At 46.6% G+C, this 18,533-nt stretch overlaps 1 protein-coding gene across 4 annotated transcripts in view; it reads left to right on the plus strand.

Annotated features, from left to right (window-relative positions):
* The first annotated feature begins 1,937 nt into the window (after positions 1–1,937).
* TRIM29 (tripartite motif containing 29) overlaps positions 1,938–18,533 on the plus strand; it is a 40,133-nt gene continuing 23,537 nt past the window's right edge. The window contains exons 1-2 of one of the 4 annotated variants that reach the window (XM_061592333.1): positions 1,938–3,087; positions 18,282–18,377. In XM_061592333.1, coding sequence (XP_061448317.1) covers positions 2,239–3,087; positions 18,282–18,377 — 945 coding nt within the window. In that variant the 5' untranslated portion in view covers positions 1,938–2,238. The remainder of the gene's footprint in view (positions 3,088–18,281; positions 18,378–18,533) is intronic. The other 3 variants (XM_061592331.1, XM_061592330.1, XM_061592332.1) reach the window with 3 other exon arrangements.

The following is an 18,533-nucleotide window of genomic DNA, read 5'->3' on the forward strand; positions in this document are numbered from 1 at the left end:
TGTCTGTCTGTCTGTCTGTCTGTCTGTCTGTCTGTCTGTCTGTCTGTCTAATTTGTGTACTCCTATTTCATGTTAAAAATATCAATGCACTTTACAACAAATAAAAAGCCATACAGTAAAAACCATTAAATATACAGTAAAACCCAAAGGTGAACTAGATGGACTTTTGATTTGATCCAGTAGACCTTTCTCTTATGTTCTTTAAATTGTATATTATTGACTTAACCCCCAAATTACATAGCCTCGTATCCCATACCTTCTACTCAGAGTAGTCCCATTGATTTTAATTAACCTAAGTTAGTCATCTCTATAAATTTCAAGGGGTTTACTCTGACTAGAACTAGGAGTGGAGACAATCCAAAGCAAACATCATGACCACCACCTTCCCCACAAGGGAGCTAGCCTCTTAAAGAGCCTTGTAGATGAAGCATACTCCTGTCTGGATGTGTTTGGAGTCCCAAACAGCATACAATCCCCCCAATCTGAGAATCAGTATTATCAGTTTATTATTTTGCAGGGTTCAGTGACTGGCTACCTGAAATTCATTCTTTCCTACTTTAAGTGGTAATCTGGACTTGGGAGAAAGAAAGCAAAAAAAAAGGAAACAAAAATCCTTGCATATTTGTCTGAGGACATCATGAGAACACAAAACTCCACCCTAGAACATTTTTTAATCATCTCAATTTCCCCAAAGGCTATTGTCTTAAGAGATCACTTCAGCCCAAGAAGCACAGGAAAAAAAGAAGCCCAGTATTTAAAGTCGTAAATAGCACTGGTAATTTTTTTTAATATCCTATTTAAAAACAAACAAACAATGAAAGGAGATGTCCTGTGCTTCTGAAAATGAGCTGGGAAGGGCTACTATGCACCTCTGACACCCTAAAGTGGAAAAATTAAAAACACAGACACACACAATGCCCATAGTCATTGAAATGCCCTGATAACTATTTAAAAGTTTTTAAATAACTGCAAGTGCAGATAAATGAGAGGGCCATTGACAGAAAATTCCTGACGTGAGTGCATGGTGTTTGTCCACGGTGAATAGGAATAAACAGGCAGGATGATAGGAACAGAGGAAGCTGCCTTATACTGAGTCCAACCACTGGTCCCTCTAGATCAGTATTGTCTGCACTGACCGGCAGCATCTCTCTAGTGTTTCAGGCAGGGAGTCTCTCTTCCAACCCTACCTAGAGATGCTGCTGGGGATTGAACCTGGGACCTTCTGCATGCAATGCAGATGCTCTACCACTGAGCTATATGAATAGCTGAAGTTTAGTTAATTGAGATATCACATCTGTACCCCCATTGCTGGCACAAGCAATGTGAATACTTGGATGCTCATCATAAAGGCTGAGTGAAGATGTTCTTGCCAATGGTAGAACTATCCTCTATCCATTTGATAAGAAAGTCTATAGAATGTTGCAATGTTATCCTCCTTTAGATAAACTAGACACAGGTTAAGGTGCAGGCACTGGAAGCTGAAATTCTCATTCTCAAAATTCTTCATTTCTAGTCCTCATGGAGAATCCTACTGGCCCTGTGCTTTTTTAAAAAACTTCTTCAGAGTCTGATGTTGGGGATCCTTGGCCTGGAAACTCGTATATCCTTAGTTCTTGGTGTATGAGGGTTTGTTTCTGATTCTTTGCATTCGTTTTAATCACAAGCCTACTTGCTTGCGTGCACATGTGCGCAAGTGACCCACTTACTAACCTCCCACCCCCAATTGTGTGCCTTACGCCCTCTGGCTAATCCTGCCCATGCCTCAGAAAAGGTCACTCCGCTCCTGCTGTCAATAGGAGCAACTATTTTCGAAACAGGTAGCAGAACTGGTTGCTGCTTCTAAATGAAAATTATTTTTGAAAGAAAAAAAAAGTGACACATAAACAACCCTTCATTCCCAAACCTGGTTAGACAAGAATGTTCTTGGGTGTGGGCTGGCTCGTATAATTAACGACGCAGCTGGATCTCTTGTTGCCTTTTGTAACATCTCTCCCTCCCTCTCTGGCTCTGCCCAGCACAATTCAGGTATTTCCCTTCGCCACCCTGTCTTCCATGTGTGACATTTAGGTAAGGCTTTCTCTGTAGCTCTCTTACATTCCTTGCTGGGACAACAGCCAGCAAGGTTGCCTGCTTCTGTGGAAAGGGCAAGCAAGGCCAAATATTCAACTGTTTCCCGACAGCAGCGAGGTTGCAGGGGAGAAAACAAAGCACCAAGGCCGGGAGAAAAGGCTACCCAGGATGGAGACGGCAAGAGTGAATGGGAGCAACGGCAAGCAAGAGGAGGTGAAGACCACCACCTCTCCCAAGAAGGAGGCAGAAGAAGGGAAGAAGTCTACCAGCCCAATCAGGGGGGAGAAAGATGTCAACAAAAATAATGCCAGTCCTTCATTGGAGACAGGGCAGCTCAAAAATTCAGTGTATTCTGGGGGCGACTGGAAGAGGCCCATCATTCAGTTTGTTGAATCATCTGATGAGAAGAGGTCAACCTACTTTAACGTAGAGCCCGCGGAGGCCAAAAAGCCATCTTTCCCAAACATGCAACTGGGGGAAACTCGGAGGCCACCGGTTTCCTTCCCAGAGAGAGGGGACCTGAGGAAGTCGATCTACAATGTGGAGACGAAAAAAACCTTCATCAGCGAAGGGGATGTGAAAAAGCCACTCTTTTCCAGTGGGCAGATTGCAGACCTAAGGAAGCCCAATATCTCCCTTGGGGATTTGGGAGAGGCCAAGAGATCCAGCTACAACCGGGTGAGCAGAGGGTCCAGCTCAAGGCCCCGGGTGAATCTCGAAGAGGTCCTCTGTGACTCCTGCATCGACAACAAGCAGAAGGCTGTGAAGTCCTGCCTGGTTTGCCAAGCCAGCTTCTGTGAGCTCCACTTGAAGCCCCACTTAGAAGGGGCCGCTTTCCGGGATCACCAGCTCCTAGACCCCATCAGGGACTTTGAAGCCAGGAAATGCCCTGTGCATGGCAAGACGATGGAGCTCTTCTGCCAGACAGACCAGGTCTGCATCTGTTATCTCTGCATGTTCCAGGAGCACAAGAACCACACCACGGTGACGGTGGAGGTCGAGAAATCCGGCAAAGAGGTATTATTCTTTTCCTGCATGTTATACTCAATCTTTACTCTTTCCATGCTGGGACCGTCCAGGTGAGCATCTTCATCCAAACTCAAGTACCCTGTTTCTAACCTAGAAAACTTTCTTATCCCAGCTTACATAAATTAGCTATGGTGGGTCTGGCCTTTCACTTTCTGGACTCTGCAATGGGCCAGTTCACAGATGCATGCCCATCTCTTGATAACTGAACATGTGATGACTTGCACCTAGATATGTGTGCACGGAGTGCACTTTGAGGTACAGGAAGCTGCTTTTTTATTGAGTCAGACCATTGGCTCATCTAGCTCAGTATTGTCTACACTGACTGGCAGCAGCTCTCCAAGGTTTCAGACAGAGGACATTCCCAGTCCCCTCTGGATTCCCTGCTGGGGATTGAATCTGGAACCTTCTGCATGCAAAGCAGGTGCTCCACCACTGAGCTACGACCCTTCCCCTTAGAAGCATTTTGAGACAAAATGTTACAAAACTCTGTGAGGTTGACTTGTTCACACATTCAGGTTGTCACTTGATGCTGGTGTAAGCAAGTGAAGAGCATGCATGTGTAGACTAACCCTTGGTTGTCAAGAGGAAGGACAGCCAGGGATCTCATATCTTCTTCGAGGATGAAGTTGGGGGCTCTCATTAAAGCTTAAAAAAAAAAAAGGATTTTAGGTGAATCTGGGGAACTTGGTGACATTTGGAAGTCAGAATGATTGGGAGGAGTTGAAATATTAGTGAGATCTGGATATGCCTGCATGGAAGCTGTTCGGATATGTATCTGTGGGAGTTGGGGAAGACAGGATGCTTCCTGGGGTGTCAGGCAGGCATGGGAAGTTGAGAGAGAGAGAGAATGGAAGACACGATATACGTTGTTCTTCTGCTGACGCCAGCGGGATGCTGCTGCAAGGGCATTTTTGGCTTTGTTCTTTGGTTTTGGTTTTTTTGCCGGATTAACCATAAGGATCAGTAAACTGCAGAATGTGGACCTAGCTAAAGGTATTGGCTCTTTCCATTTCCATACTGGAATGTACTTGTAGGCAGTTCTGTGCAGAGAGCCTCTCTTCTGATTGCTGGGCAAAAATCTTGTCAAATTCACAATTGTTTCTAGAATACGGCATCTGTCCTAATCACATGACATGCACAACCCAGAGACACCATTTTCTAATTTATGGAGAAATGTATAGTGATTGCAGAAGGTAAAGTACAGATACATGAGGATCTCCAGGATGTAGCAGAGCACTGGGCCTCATGGGGCAAAGTACTGAAAGGTTAAAGAGATAAGTGCAGTGTGGGACAAGGGCTCTGGTATGCCCCCTAAACTTTTGCTGGGGTATCAGGAAGGGGGCATAGCTGAACATATTTCCATGCAGAAGGTTGCAGGTTGGACCCTTCCCATTCCTAAAGGATCAGACAGTAAGAGATGGGAATAGGGTTGCCAAGCTCAGGGCCTGAGGATGATATTGTATCTTTAAGAGAAGAGAAAATTCAGCCAAGTGCAGGTTTTCTTGCAACACTGTAATGGGAAGAACCACAAGGTGAAATTCTTCCTTCCTCCTGCACAACTTTCAAAGATACAGAAGACTTCTTGGTTGCCAGGCCCAACCTCTAAGACAGCCTTTCCCAACCAGTGTGCCTCCAGATGTTGTTGGACCACAATTCCCATCTTTCTTGACCATTGGCAATGCTGGCTGAGGCTGATGGGAGTTGTGATCCAACAACATCTGGAGGCACACTGGTTGGGAAAGGCTGCTCTAAGAGGTCTTCTGTATCTTTAACAGTTGTGCAGGGGGAAGGGAGAATTCCACCTTGTGGTTTTTCCCATTACAGAGTTGCAAGAAAACCTGCACTTGGCTGAATTTTCTCTTCTTTTAAAGATACAGAATCATTCTCATGCCCTGAGCCTGGCAACCCTAGATGGGAAAGACCTCTGCATGAGGGCCTGAAGAGCTGCTGCCAGTCAGAGTAGACAATACTGAGCCAGATGGACAAATAATTTGACCAAGTACAAGGCAGGTTCCTCTATTCCTAGCTACAATTTTGTTTGTCTGCACACTGGGAAAAATAACAACAGATTTTATTTGTTTTATTCCCAAGGGCTAGTAACTTACAAAAATAAAAATAAATAAAAAGGATGTCATTGACAAGGTTCAAGAAGATGACATTTAAATGAGTCTACATCATTTAGTAAGAGTTTGGAAACTTGGTCCTCCTCCCCATCTGTCGGCCTCTTCAGCTTCATTCCAAAGGCTTATCTTTAGGCTATGATTCACAAGGCATGTTGCGACTTGAGAAACCCCTGAAATTAACTGGAAATCCCTTGACCTGATTGTCGTTGCTCATGCAGATATAAACTGGAATCTGGTTTTGAGCGTTGCTCTTTCGCTGCAGGGTAAATATGAGGCTTGGTGAGAGGTTTGAATGAACACCTTTGCAAGCTGGCGAATGCAAGGCACTTAAAAACAGGGACTCTGTAATCTGTAGCTCTGTCAACACTAAGAGAGTGTCGACACCTCTTTTAGTCAAAGCCAAGAGGCCAAACACAAAGGAAATGGCTGACCCAATTTTAAAACAGCCAGGTGTCATGCTCTGAGAATCACAAGGTTGGCTTTAAAACAATGAGCTTTGACGAGTAAGATCTAGACAGCCATCCCCAACTCGGTGTCCCTCAGATCTCCCATCAGCCCCAGCCCGGCATAGTCAATGGTCAAGGATGATGGAGTCCAACATATCTGGAGGACACCAGGCTTGGGGAAGGGTAATTTCTTTCAGCATTGCATTTTCTAATCTTACTACTTTTTTGGGAAAAAAATCCCATCCATTCTATCAGGAGCTCAGGATGGATGCATTCTCCTCCCTCCGTTTTATTCTCACAACAGCCCTGTGAGGTAGGTTAGACCAAGGGTGTGTGACTAGCCCAAGGTCATCCAGTCTCTTGTGTGAGCAGGGATCTAACTTGGATTGCACTACCTCTAAGTCAGGGGTGGCTATCCTTTGGTCTTCCCATTGCTGCTGGATTATACCTTCCATCACGCTTGACCATGCTGGGACAGATGGGAACTGTAGCCCAACAACTTACAGAGGGCCACAGATTCTCCACCCTTGCTCTGAGTAATCACATGCTCTAACCACTACACCACATTGGCTTATATGGGAAATGCACAAAGCCTCACTTGCTAAATGTACATTGGTGCAGATTGCATGCACTGATGATGCAAAATCAAACTGCAGCTGGAATACAAAAACACCACTTCTGGGGGGCCCACACCTCCATGACACATTTGAGGAAGTTGAGTGGTAACTGCAATATTTTCTCAATCGTGCAACTTGGGAAAGAGCAAAGCTGCAAATATCACCTTGATGGCTTGTCTTTACATCTAAGGTCTGTGATAAAACCAGGAGAGTAGCAAAAGTGACAGTACCCCCTTCCTCTCTGTTTTCAGGGAGAATACTTTAGCCTTTAGCAGTGAGAGGCAAAACCTCTCACGATTTACTGCCTTCCAAAGTTTAGTCCAATATGTGGGATTCGAGCAGGATTATATGAACTTTTTCAGTCCCATCTTTCTATTTGAATGTCAGAGGAGATGCTAAGACTCTGCAAGGTGTCTTGTTACCAACTGTATTATCCTTAAAGCTCCTCGGATTCTGTTTCTTTCTCATTCTCTCTTTATTTCATTTTCCTGTTGAGTTACTTTTTTAAAAAAATAGTCTCTCAAACCTGCCAAACTATCAGGTGTGCACAGTTAAAGAAACGGTGGAAAAATTTAAAAACAAAACACCAAGTACAAAACAGGGTTTTAAAAAAAGATTACTGCAAAAAATTCTCTTTCACACACACAGGCCATTGAAACAAACTTTCTCTCTCTTAGCAAAAGAGAGTTTTACAAACAGAATTTGGAAGAGCTTCCAGGGAGTCAGATGCATGTTAAAAAAAAAAAAGCATTATTTTTTCCAATAGTCTTTTCCCGAAGGTTGTTTTCGCCTTCTCCTTTTTGAAACTAACTGATAAAGCACCAGAAATATCTGACAACCACAAGTCTGGAAATAATAATAATGAAATGTTGGTCCAGCCCTCATCTCATGTCAAAGAAGACAGAGAAGGCTTTGCTTTTTTTCCCCTTTTTAATTTTGTTCCTTTCCCCTCTTTTCTTTTGTGGGGTTTAATGAAGTGCCTTAGAAGAACTGTCAGTGACTGGAAGTGGGTGTTTCTAATTTAAACAAAGTGGTTTGCAGATGAAACACTGTTCAAACTGCTTAGCCAGCCTTTGATAGTCGTGTGCTTGCTGGCAAGGGGGCCCTGGGACTTCCCGTAGGTTTGCGAAAGGTTTGCGCTTTGCAAGAAGTTTTCTCTTGGAGACAAACAACACTTCAGTGATATACATTAAAACGAGTTTCTTGTTATCCCTTATTGATGAAAGAATTGTTGCTATTATAAGGGGTACAAAAATCCAGCAGCCAGGCACCTCCAGTGTGTAAAAATACAATAAAAATGGTCCTGACGCTTGGCTCAAAAATCTGGTTTCTCACTGCCTGAGTCAAACCCAGAGCTGCCCCACCGGAGGCGCCACAACTTACCTAGATGGTGATGGGAAAGGCAGGGTGGTGGTGTGGTCAGGGCTTTGTGGGCAACACACTGGTAGGAGCACCAGATTGGCTCCACTAGCACATCCATGCAGTCCACCACGCCACAGCGCTGCCCCACCTGGTGGCTCCGTGCTACCACATTGGCCATCACTGGTCAGACCATTGGTTTGGGTTCTCTCCCAGCTCTGCCTGGAGATGTCAGGGATTGAACTTGGGGCTTTCTGCATGCAAAGCAACAACTCTATCACGGAGTTATGGCTCTCCTCCTCCTGTGGATGCCCCTGACTACTGTCTACTGTCTACTGACTGCTGTCTACCATCCTTCCAAACTGACTTATAGAAAATCTGGCTGGTTTCTTAGTTTTGCAGAATGATTGCTGCTGCTCTTGTTGCCATCATCACAGTAAGGGAGAGCCAATGGCTTGGTTCACATATAAGGCTAAGCCACAGTTTGTTTAGCCAAGGTGTGGTTTGTTTGAATGCCTGAACCCAACCCAGCAGATTGTTGGTTTGATTTCTGGCAACACCCCACACTGCGAATCCATAGCTTCCAGTACATATAGTAAAATGATTTTTAAAAACACAGTTTTTAAAAACACACCTTTCTTGTGAACTCTCCCATAGCATCTGGTTGACCAGATGGAATGCTAAACTGGAAGGGCCCTTGCTCAGATTCGGCATGGCTGTTCTCAAATTCGCCCAAAAGTATAGGGGACTCTATTATGTGTGCTTGCATGCAATTAGACTTTGCAAAGTTTGTCTACTGTTACAGCTGAGCTGGTGTGAAAATCTGATGCTAGTGTCTACCATAAATGGGACTTCTTGCATTAGTGATGGGAGAGGAATCTTGATCCTGGGCTTTAGCTGCTATCCCTCTGCAAAATGTTAAGCATCCAAGTAATTAATTTGCCATGAAAAAAGCCAAGAATGTGACTCATCCTGAGTTTTAAGCTTGTGGTTTTCAAACATTTGGATGGAGGAGGGAATCAAAAGAGGTTGCTATAGCCCATCCCATCGACCTAGAACCATAAGTCTTAATTGGTATGTTGAGCTAATTGGTATTGCAACCTTTCCTGAGGTCGCTGTTGGAGATCAAGATAGAAAGTTAAGTAAATTATGAAATCAGAAATTAACAGTCAATGACTGGAGTCAGTCAGACAGATCAGTAGGTTACTGGAATTAACCAGGTGCTGGGGAGACAGATAAGGGGCCACCCATATGCTGGCCAACCCCAAAAGACAGGTTTTACAAGGGCTTATGAATGACTCTGACAGTCCAGGCCTTGGCTAGTCCTCAGAAGAAGGGAGTGTCCTATAACCGTCATTTATAATTTAGTACTAAGTGAGGGCATCTCAACATGTTTGGCACTATAATGTGGTGGTCATACAATAGATATTCTTAAGACGGCTTCTTGATCAATTGGAGAGACCATGGCAACACACAGAGTTGAACGTGAGCTAGTAAATATATTGTGCCCAAGTCTTCAGGGTAAAAAAGAGGGGTCATATCCAACTAACCTCAGAGCAGACCAACGGAAATTAATGGACCTGCTAGTTTCTGTTTCTTAATTTCAGAGGGTCGACTCTGAGCTGGACTAGCACTGAACGCAACCCAAGATTTACCATTCAAGCATAGAAAGGATGGCAGTGAGAACATAAAAAGAGCCCTGCTGGATCAGGCCAATGGCCCATCTAGTCCAGTGGCTTGTTCTCACAGTGGCCAGCCAGGCGCCCAACTGAAGCTCTCAAGCAGGACCTGAGTGTGAGAGTACTCTCCTCACCTGCAGTTTCCAGCAACTGCTGTTTGGAAGCATATTGCCTCCCATCAAGAAGGGAGGGCATAGCTATAATTATGGCTTGTATTGGATGACAACATGAACCTGGTGAACGTGAACACAGAAGTCAAAATTAAGCACTGGTGAATTAATGTGATGAAATCCAAAAGGGTGGGAGGAGGGCCGTAGCTCAGTGGAAGAGCACCTGCTTTGATGCAGAAGGTCCCAGGTTCAATCCCCAGCATCTCCAGGTAGAGCTAGGAGAGACTCTAATCTGAAAATCATGGAGAGTCACTGCCAGTCAGTGTGGACAATCTATAGACCAATGATCTGACTTGGTACAAGGCAGCTTCTGATCTGTGGAGTCACCTGGGCAAATGTTGACCAGGGCTGGCCCAAGACATTATGCAGCCAGAGGTAAAAGACAAGATGGTCTCCTTTGCTCACTCCAAATATGAAAGCCAACCAGCCTAGCAGCTGAATCTTACTTCAAAACTGGTAACAAGGAAGCCCAGCGAAGAACAGAGTCACATTCCATCATCCTTTGGTGTGCCGTTCTCACCATCACAGTTGGGTTTGGCCAGGCCTCTTGCGAGTGGGTAGTGGGAGGGCATTTGGGTGAATGCCCAGAACATTCACTGAGGCATAAGAAGAGGTTTCTCGAGCCTCCCTCATCATCATCAGATGGATCAGCAGCAGTCACCATTGCCTCGTGGGCATCTGTTTAATACCTGAATATTCTGGCATATTTCTGACCTCACCAGCCCTCTGTCAAGGCACGCCATTTCCCAACTCACATGAAGATAGCAGGATCTATTCTTATTCTGTTCTCCAGTTGATATCTATGGCCAGTTCTTGAGGGTAGTGAGGTTGGCCATTTGCGGGCATCTCAAGACTCTCATTGTCTCAACAGCACTGCCATTCTCAGTGTACATGTCAGAGCTGAGCCACAGATCAGCTGTCAGGTGGGAGCCAGGATGGCAAGTCTGGAAGCAGGGCCAAGAGGTTAGAACCAAAGAACAAGCCAAGAGCCAGGCAAAGTCCCAACCTCAATAGGAAGCCTTATAGCCTTTCCTGTTGAGGAGAGTCAATGGCCAGAGTCTGGATGAGCAGAGTCCCTCCAGGACCTGGGAAATTTTTACTGCTTAAGCCAGGCTCCCCCAATGTGATATCTTCCATGTGTTGTTGAGGTACAACTCCCATCAACCCTGACCAATGGACGTGCTGGCTGTGGCTGATGGGAATTGCAGCCCAAAACATCTAGAGAACACCAGGTCAAGAAAGGCTGGCCGAAGCAGATGCTTCAACCTGAAGCCCTGGCCGCTCACTGCAAGGGTCAGCCATGCCAGGACTACAGCCAGATTTCATTGGGACCTTGATGAGTCCCTGGGCAGCAGAGCTTGGAAAAGTTACTTTTTTGAACTACAACTCCCATCAGCCCCAGCCAGCATGGCCACTGGATTGGGATGATGGGAGCTGTAGTTCAAAAAAGTAACTTTTCCAAGCTCTGCTGGGCAGTGCCAGCCTGAGCCATCACCCTGCACTGCTGCTGTCCCAGCCATGCCATCAGCCCGCCCTCCTCCAAGGCTGCTGCTGTTGCAGCAGGGGCTGCCACAGCCAATCACCCACCTTCCCGCTCTTCCTCAGGGCTTGGACATGTCTCTGTGGCAGGCCAATGGGCAGCAGTGGTGCTTTGGAAAGGGAGCCAAGCTGACACTCAGGTCCAATGCACATCCACCGCTCGCCACTCTTAAGCTGCCCAAAATGCAAGGCATTGACATCGATGCCAAGCATTGCATTTGGGGCAGTCTAAATTGGTGGCTGTCCACGATGCATTGAAGCCAAGCAGTGGCTTGGCTCCCACTGCAAAGTGCGGCTGCCCATCTTATCAGTAACAGAGTGCAGCAGCACCAAGGAGGGCTCTCAATGCAGTGGTGGAGGACAGCAGCAATGATGGGTAGGAGAGCTGGTCCTGGTGGCAGAGGTGGTGATGATGGGCCCTTCTGAGTCCCGGGTTCAACAGCAGACACCTGATCATGCCGACCCCTGACACCAGCCCTGAACCATGCCCAGAGCCGTGGCAGCTCCTGATATTACACTCATAAAGCTCAGAGGCAGCGCAGGGGATACCTCTGCCTGCATGCCTTGCACCTTCCAAGTTAAACAACCCACTAAAGGTGCCTTTCCTGAAGAATTTTCTCTGCCTGCCCCACTGCAACGTTCTAAGAGCCAGAAAGAGGAACATCCATGCAAATGTTACACAAAGGTGGGATGCACAGACATTGAACAGTCATCAAATTAATCACCACTCTTGTGATATGAGAAGCCCTGACGTTCCCAAGCTTTCTGCCTGAGAGGTAGCTTTTGTATGTGTGCCGTTCACCCACCCACAAACTGAAGTGGTACAATCCCAGGAAGGCTGTGATGCAATGCCACATAATTTCCATGCAAGTGCAGATCAGTCCCTGGTTGTATGAATGTTGCCAAGAAATACACATGTGTTAAGGGATAACCTGCGTTTGCTGGTTAGGATAATCTCTTCTGGTTCCAACGGGCCCGAGAAGGGCTTTTTAATGTTGGTTTTGCTCAGCCTAGGAGCATGTTCAGTGTAGACAAAAGCCCTCCACAATGCTTAAGAGAGTGGTTTTCAAAATAGATTTTCTTGTGCTCCAGATACTGCATGTTAAGTGTGGATTGCCAAGAGCTGACCTGAAGGGGGCTCTTGTGTTCTTAAGAGCTGTACTGCAGAGAGATGAGCTACAAGCACAGCATCTCCCATTGTGTGGCATTGTGACAAAAGGAGGCGCACCTATGGGTTTTGTTCCTACTCTCCCCATCGTGCAGCTGTTCAAAGCAGAGTCTTCTTTGATGCAGGAGCTGGGAGCGTAAAATTCTCAATGCCACAGGGCTTTTGGGTGGGGTGGGGGACACAGGGGCAGTTGTGAAAACTGTTGGTGTGCAACACCAAAGGAACTATGCTCACATTTTCCTGCCACCGGATGGGGTGTCCATATGTTCAGGATTCAGTGTTGATTGTCTGGATTAATACGACAGAATTTGGAGGGAGACACATCACAAAAATGCTACTCTTGCTCTCCCTTCATTTTTTGCATGGAGACTTTGCAGGCTGTTGAGGGAGAATAGCAACACCCCCTCCATGGATACATTGGAGCGAGGTCACCTGATATACATTGCAGACCCCCAGCTTGAATTATCTGTGTGCTTCCCCGTCTGCCCCCTGCCACACACACATTTTACATGGGTCGGATTAAATGTGCTGCCTGTGTTCCTAAGTGGCTGGAATGCCATAGGAACATGGAAGGCTGTCTTATAACTGAGCCCATCTAGCTCAGCATTGTCTATACTGACTGGCAGCAGCTCTCCTGGATTTCAGATAGGAGACATTCCCAGTCCTACCTGGCGATGCTGGGACCTTCTGCATGCAAAGCAGATGCTCTACTACTGAATGACAGCCCTTCTCCTCTGCCCTGACCATGCTGGGATGGTGAAGCCTCTCAACTGGCCATTAATCATTTGATCAACCCTTTTTGCCTGATAAGTTATTGCCAGACAATCATTTTTCTAGCCACAGTTGGCTAGAATTGTCATGCTCTCTTAACTATATGTAGCTAAATAGTAATAGATCAAAGAATCATAGAATAGTAGAGTTGGAAGGGGCCTGTAAGACCATCTAGTCCAACCCCCTGCTCAATGCAGAAATCCAACTTAAAGATGTGGATTCTGTTTTCATTCCCTCTACCTCATTTGGTTTGGTTGAGTTTTGTCACTTTTTCCTGGCCCTTTTAACTTTCAGCATGTAATAGTCATGTGCCAGTTTAACTGCCTTGGCCTTAGCCTCCCCCCAAAAATCCTGGGAACTGTAGTTTGGTGATGCAACTGAGAATTGGTTAAACAAGCTTCACCTCCTCCCAAGTTCTCTGGGAAGGAATAGCTAATAAAATAGCTGAAGCCTGTGTGGATACTTTCACTCTCATTTCCCTTCTTCACCTTAGTTCACGCCTTTGCCAATGTTTGCACAATTAGCCTGTGGGCATACTGGTGGCTTCAAAAGCAGCCAGAATGGTTTTTTGGACTGCGTTTTGAAGTGACACTCTCCTCTGCTGGCCACACCTCCCTTCCCCACTGCTGCCTTCAGACCTTTCAGGAACGCCCACAGCAAACCATTGGGCCAATCACTGTCTCTGCCTGAGCCTGCAGCAAAACATTTCCATTGGCCGCACCTGGAAGACAAAGGGGTCGATCTACCAATCAGTTGTGAAACCTCCCTGAAGCTGATTTCGATGAGGTTTTAAGAGTAAAAAGGGGTGGAGCTTGACTGGAGTCATGCGCCCCTGTTTGGGGAAAAGAGAGGTAGAGACACACTGGAACCAGCACAACAGCAAGTGTGTCTTGACCCTTCCACCGCAGACTAAGGCCCTGGCCCCAACGGAGGATCTCTCATGTGGCTTAATAACTACTTGGAAGCTCCCCAATGTAAAGGCGGCTCCTAATACAGTGGGCTGCTCCCTCTTGAACCAAAACAGGAGACTAGTATCGTCCCAGTAGGAAAATGTGGAAATACTTGTAGCCTGCGGTTATGAGGAGAAACCCTTCTTTTTACATTGCAGCAGGAGAATGATGTAGGGCGTGGCACAGGAAGCTAGACTGCCTATGTGTCTGTGTAACTTGGGGGTGGAGAACTTCCACCCAGGGCCCAAATGCAGCTCTCCAAGACTATTTGGCCCCCCAAGACTCTCCCCAGGCTACACTCCCTCCCAGGCTGTACCTCTTAAGAAAGAGAGAGGGCTCGGACTTCTCTGTGGCAGGAAGGTTGCCTACTGTAGAAAGGTAAGGCACATCCATTCCTCTGCCCACTTTTGCCTCTGGTCTTGAACCGCCCTCCACTGGCATGTGGCCCCTGGAATACCATCTGTGAGGGAATGCGGCCCTCGGTTTCCCCACCCCTGGTCTAGCCCAATATTGTCTGCTCTGACTGGCAGCAGCTCTCCAGGATCTTAGGCAAAGGGAGCCCTTCCTCATAATTTCTTCCCTGTTCCTTTTTAAAACTGGAGAAGCCAGGGAGTGAACCTCCATCCCTGAGCTATGGCCCCTCTACCACCGAGTGCCTGTCCACGTAGGCCGGGAGTGAGAGGCACACTAGGAACATTTCTGCCTTTGTGGAGACCTCAGAGTAGTATGTCCTTCCACTTTAAGCCTCCTCTTGATTTACTCCTTTCTTCCAAAAAATTACTTTCTCCGGCCCTTTCACGAGCACCTTTAATATATGGGAAAGCACACTTCTCCCACCCCTTTAATAAATCAGAGCCTCTTTGGTGTGCTCCATTACCTGCCTCGCTGCTCACATTTCTTCCTCCGCTCGCCCCCTTCCCATTACGCCTGTTTGGAATGCGTCGGGCGAGAGCGTCCTCATGATCTTTCCCATAAATCTTTGGGCAAAGGCGTATGTGGATGGCAACGGTTCCAAGGTTTGGGCGACCCTAAATTACCCATGAAATTTTAATTTGCACTCGCTGCAGCTGTGTTGCCTTGTAGTGCAGAGATTGATGTTGACACAGCTTCCATCTCCCAAATCAGGAATGAGAACAGATCAAAGGGATTGTAGCTTAGACAATGAGTTGGTAACTAAAGGGTTTAGAAATCCCTCTGGAATCCATCTTGATGACAAGCACCATGAAAGGACAATTATCTATTACGTTTCTCGCTCTTTGCCGCTTTGAAATTGTCTTTCAAGCTCTACCTAGCCCATACGCTGAGAGGGTTGCCAACCACGCGGCAGCATTTCTACTGCGCTATTAAAACTCTGAACAGGTAACCAGCATTGTGGTTTCTAAAGTCAGCAAACTCCATTAAAGCTGGCCCTACCACTAGGGAGAGTCAGGCAGCAGTCTCAGGGGGTAGAGGCTGGGGGGTGCACAGTGGTGGTGAGGTGTTGGAGGGGTCAGAATTGTGTGTGCCACAGAGCCTGCCCTGCAGTCCTTTCAGTTAGCCTGTTGTCCTCAGGTGTGGTGGAGGATGAGGTCCTGTCACCAGTGCTAAAGCAAGGCCCCATCTGCACTATGCATTTAAAGCAGGATCCAACTAACTTAGGCAGGATCCCCAAAGGATCCTGGGAACTGTAGTTCATTAAGGGTGCTGAGAGTTGTTAGGAGACTTATTCTCCTCACAGAGTGACAGTTCCCAGCATTCCCTGGGAAGAGAGACTGACCGTTAAACCACCCTGCAATGCTCAAAGGGGTCCAATTCATTTTCAGAGCAAGTAGACTTGTGTTTGTTCATCTTCAGATGGAACCAGAAAGGTGCTTAAGGGACATGAACATTATAAACACAGGGTTGCACCAAACTAAGTTCTACTCAGAGCAGACCCATTGAAATTCATGAACCTATCTTAGTCATCAGGTCCATTAACTTCAATGGATCTACTCTGAGTAGGACGAGCACCGGATTCAACCCATACAGCTGCTTTTTAAAAAAAAAAAATGGCTTAACTGTCATGGCTTCCCCACCAATGGCATCATAGGAATTGGTTTTCTCCGGCTGCAGAAAGAGCTTTTTTAAGAGAGCATTGGCCTCTATAGTCTACGCTACAGTACCACAGTTCATAGGATTCAGTGGAGGAAGGCTGAGCTGGCTGTTAAACCTGTTCAACTAGGCAGTGGAGACGTGCCCTTAGAGAAAGAGTTTTTATCATTTCATGTATATCTCGCCTTTCTTCCAAGGAGCTCAAGATGGCGTACATGTTTCTCCCCCTCTCCATTTTATCCTCACAACAACCCTGTGAGGTAGGTTAGGCTGAGGGGCAGTGGCTGACCCATGGTCAGCCAGTGAGCCTCATCGCAGAGTGGGGATTTGAACCTTAGTCCGCCAAGTCATAGTCCAACTCTCTCACCGCACTGCCACACTGGCTGTCTAGATTCATGCTTCCCATGTGCTAGCTAAGTCCACCAGCAGTGGGATATCATGCAGGAGTTGGGGGCATGTTCTCAAGAAACATTTGAACAAAGATCCATGCTGTCCCATGACAGAGCTAGTGCGGGGGTAATGAATGGAGTGTAGCACTCAGTCCTGGGTTCAGATCCCTGCTCATTCATTTTTCTCATGAGCTGGCCTTGTGGAAGTCATTGTCTCTCAGCCTAACTTCCCTCCCAGGATTGCACTGTAAGGATAAAGTGAGATAAAAATACCGTCTTGCCCTAAGTCCTTAGGACAGGGTGTGAAACAAATTACAATATTTATCATTAAAAGAGATCTGATAAATTTGATGGCGTTCCTCCCCTTCCATAAGATATTCAGCATGTGGAATTAGATTTTGCTGGAGTCAGTAGGAGATTTTCTTCAACCTTTATTGCTGTGTATGTGTGTTTGTGCATGTGGGGGGGGGCTGGGATAAAAAGGGATGCTCTTGGCCGGATGGGGAAGTCCCAGTGACCACCTCTGGCCTGCAGGTCGCCTGTTCCTCTTCTATGATATAAACCAACACTACTATCTAGGAGAGAAAAGAGCCCATGGCATTCCTGGCTCATTGATGTAAAACAGGGACACACACAACAGCCATTTGTGTGTCTTGAAGTGTCTCTTTCTAGCGGTGCAGAGTTAGCACACATAGACTAAAGCAATTTCTTCAGCTCTCAAGGCTGAGTTAGGAGGCTATCTTGGTCTGGGGTGCTCATGTGTGCCCATGCAATTCACTAGCATGATAACTAATTGATTCGCTTTGATGACTGAAAGGAACCTCTATATTCAAATGCAGCATATCTCTGTATATCAGACATTGGGTACAAACATGCCTTGCCTTCATCCCCTGCTTGTGAGCTTGTGGCAGGCCACTACTGGGATCAGGATAGTGGATTAGAGGGACCTTTATTCCATCTACAAGGCAGTTCTTGGATTCTTACGAAGAGCAGCTATGCAAGTCCAGGGGCCTACTTGTGCAGCAACATGTGCAACTGATGTGAGATTGCATACTGCATGCCACATTGAATGCATAACTCCCGGACACATACTGGTGCTAACCAGTGAGCCCCATGCACTGAATTCCAGGTGTTCCTTGATCGGTCCATTAAACACCAGCCAAGGGTCAGCCTCTCTTGCAAACACATCTTTGCACAACTCTCTTTCCCTTTCTGCTGGTGCACATCAGGTCTTAGAAGGGAGAACGTGGCTGCAGTTAAACAGTGCCTGAGCAAAGTAGCTGTTATTCCTCCTCCTTTCTCCCTGCCCCCTCTACTTCACCCTGCCTTGATCACAGCATTAAAGGGCTAGACCCAGAACGAATGAACCCATGGTCATGTCTCAGCAAAATTTCTGCTGTGGGTGTCATCCTCCCTGTTGCAACACTGGGCAACATCCTCCCGTAATTACATGAAAAACTGTGATTGTTGCAAAGACACACCCTGGGCTGGGCCTTTTGCTTGAAACACATCTGGATTTTGAAATCAGGCTCCTTGTCCCCCTCTCCATTGAATGATATTAGTATGACCGCACACATAAAAAGGTCTCCCCTGTTCCTTCCCAAACAATTCATGAAAGTAGATTTTGAGTCTTTTCAGGGCTTTAAGACGCCACCGACAATGATGTTGATGATGTTGATGATGATTTGGCTTGGGGTGTTGGATAGTTTGACCCAACGGGTAAGATATCTAGATGTGGACAGCTGCCAAACCCATGATAGCTACTCACGCATTGCCAGGGACCTGTAGCTCAGAGGCATTGTGGGATCCAGGGCCAAATGCAACAACGAGGAGCTTCAATTGGCTTTGAAGCTGGCCTCGCACAATGTGGTTTCATTGGTTGCTTTCTTTCACCCCCACAGACGGAGCTCTCTTTGCAGAAAGAGCAGCTTCAGCTCAAGATCATAGAGCTGGAGGACGAAGTGGACAAATGGCACAAAGAGCGGGATCGCATCAAGGTGAGAAGCCCTCCTGGTTTCCCTCTTCTTTTCAAATCTCCACCCACTCCTTCCCTTCGCCTCCCTCTGCCCCACCACTCTGCTCATTTCCTTTCCTGCCTTTCAAACGCATGGCCGCCGCCACCACCTCCTCCTCCTTGGCTCTTCTCTCTCCTC

The sequence above is a fragment of the Rhineura floridana genome, chromosome 12 (genome assembly GCF_030035675.1).
Source record: "Rhineura floridana isolate rRhiFlo1 chromosome 12, rRhiFlo1.hap2, whole genome shotgun sequence".
In the NCBI taxonomy this organism is placed as follows: domain Eukaryota; kingdom Metazoa; phylum Chordata; class Lepidosauria; order Squamata; family Rhineuridae; genus Rhineura; species Rhineura floridana.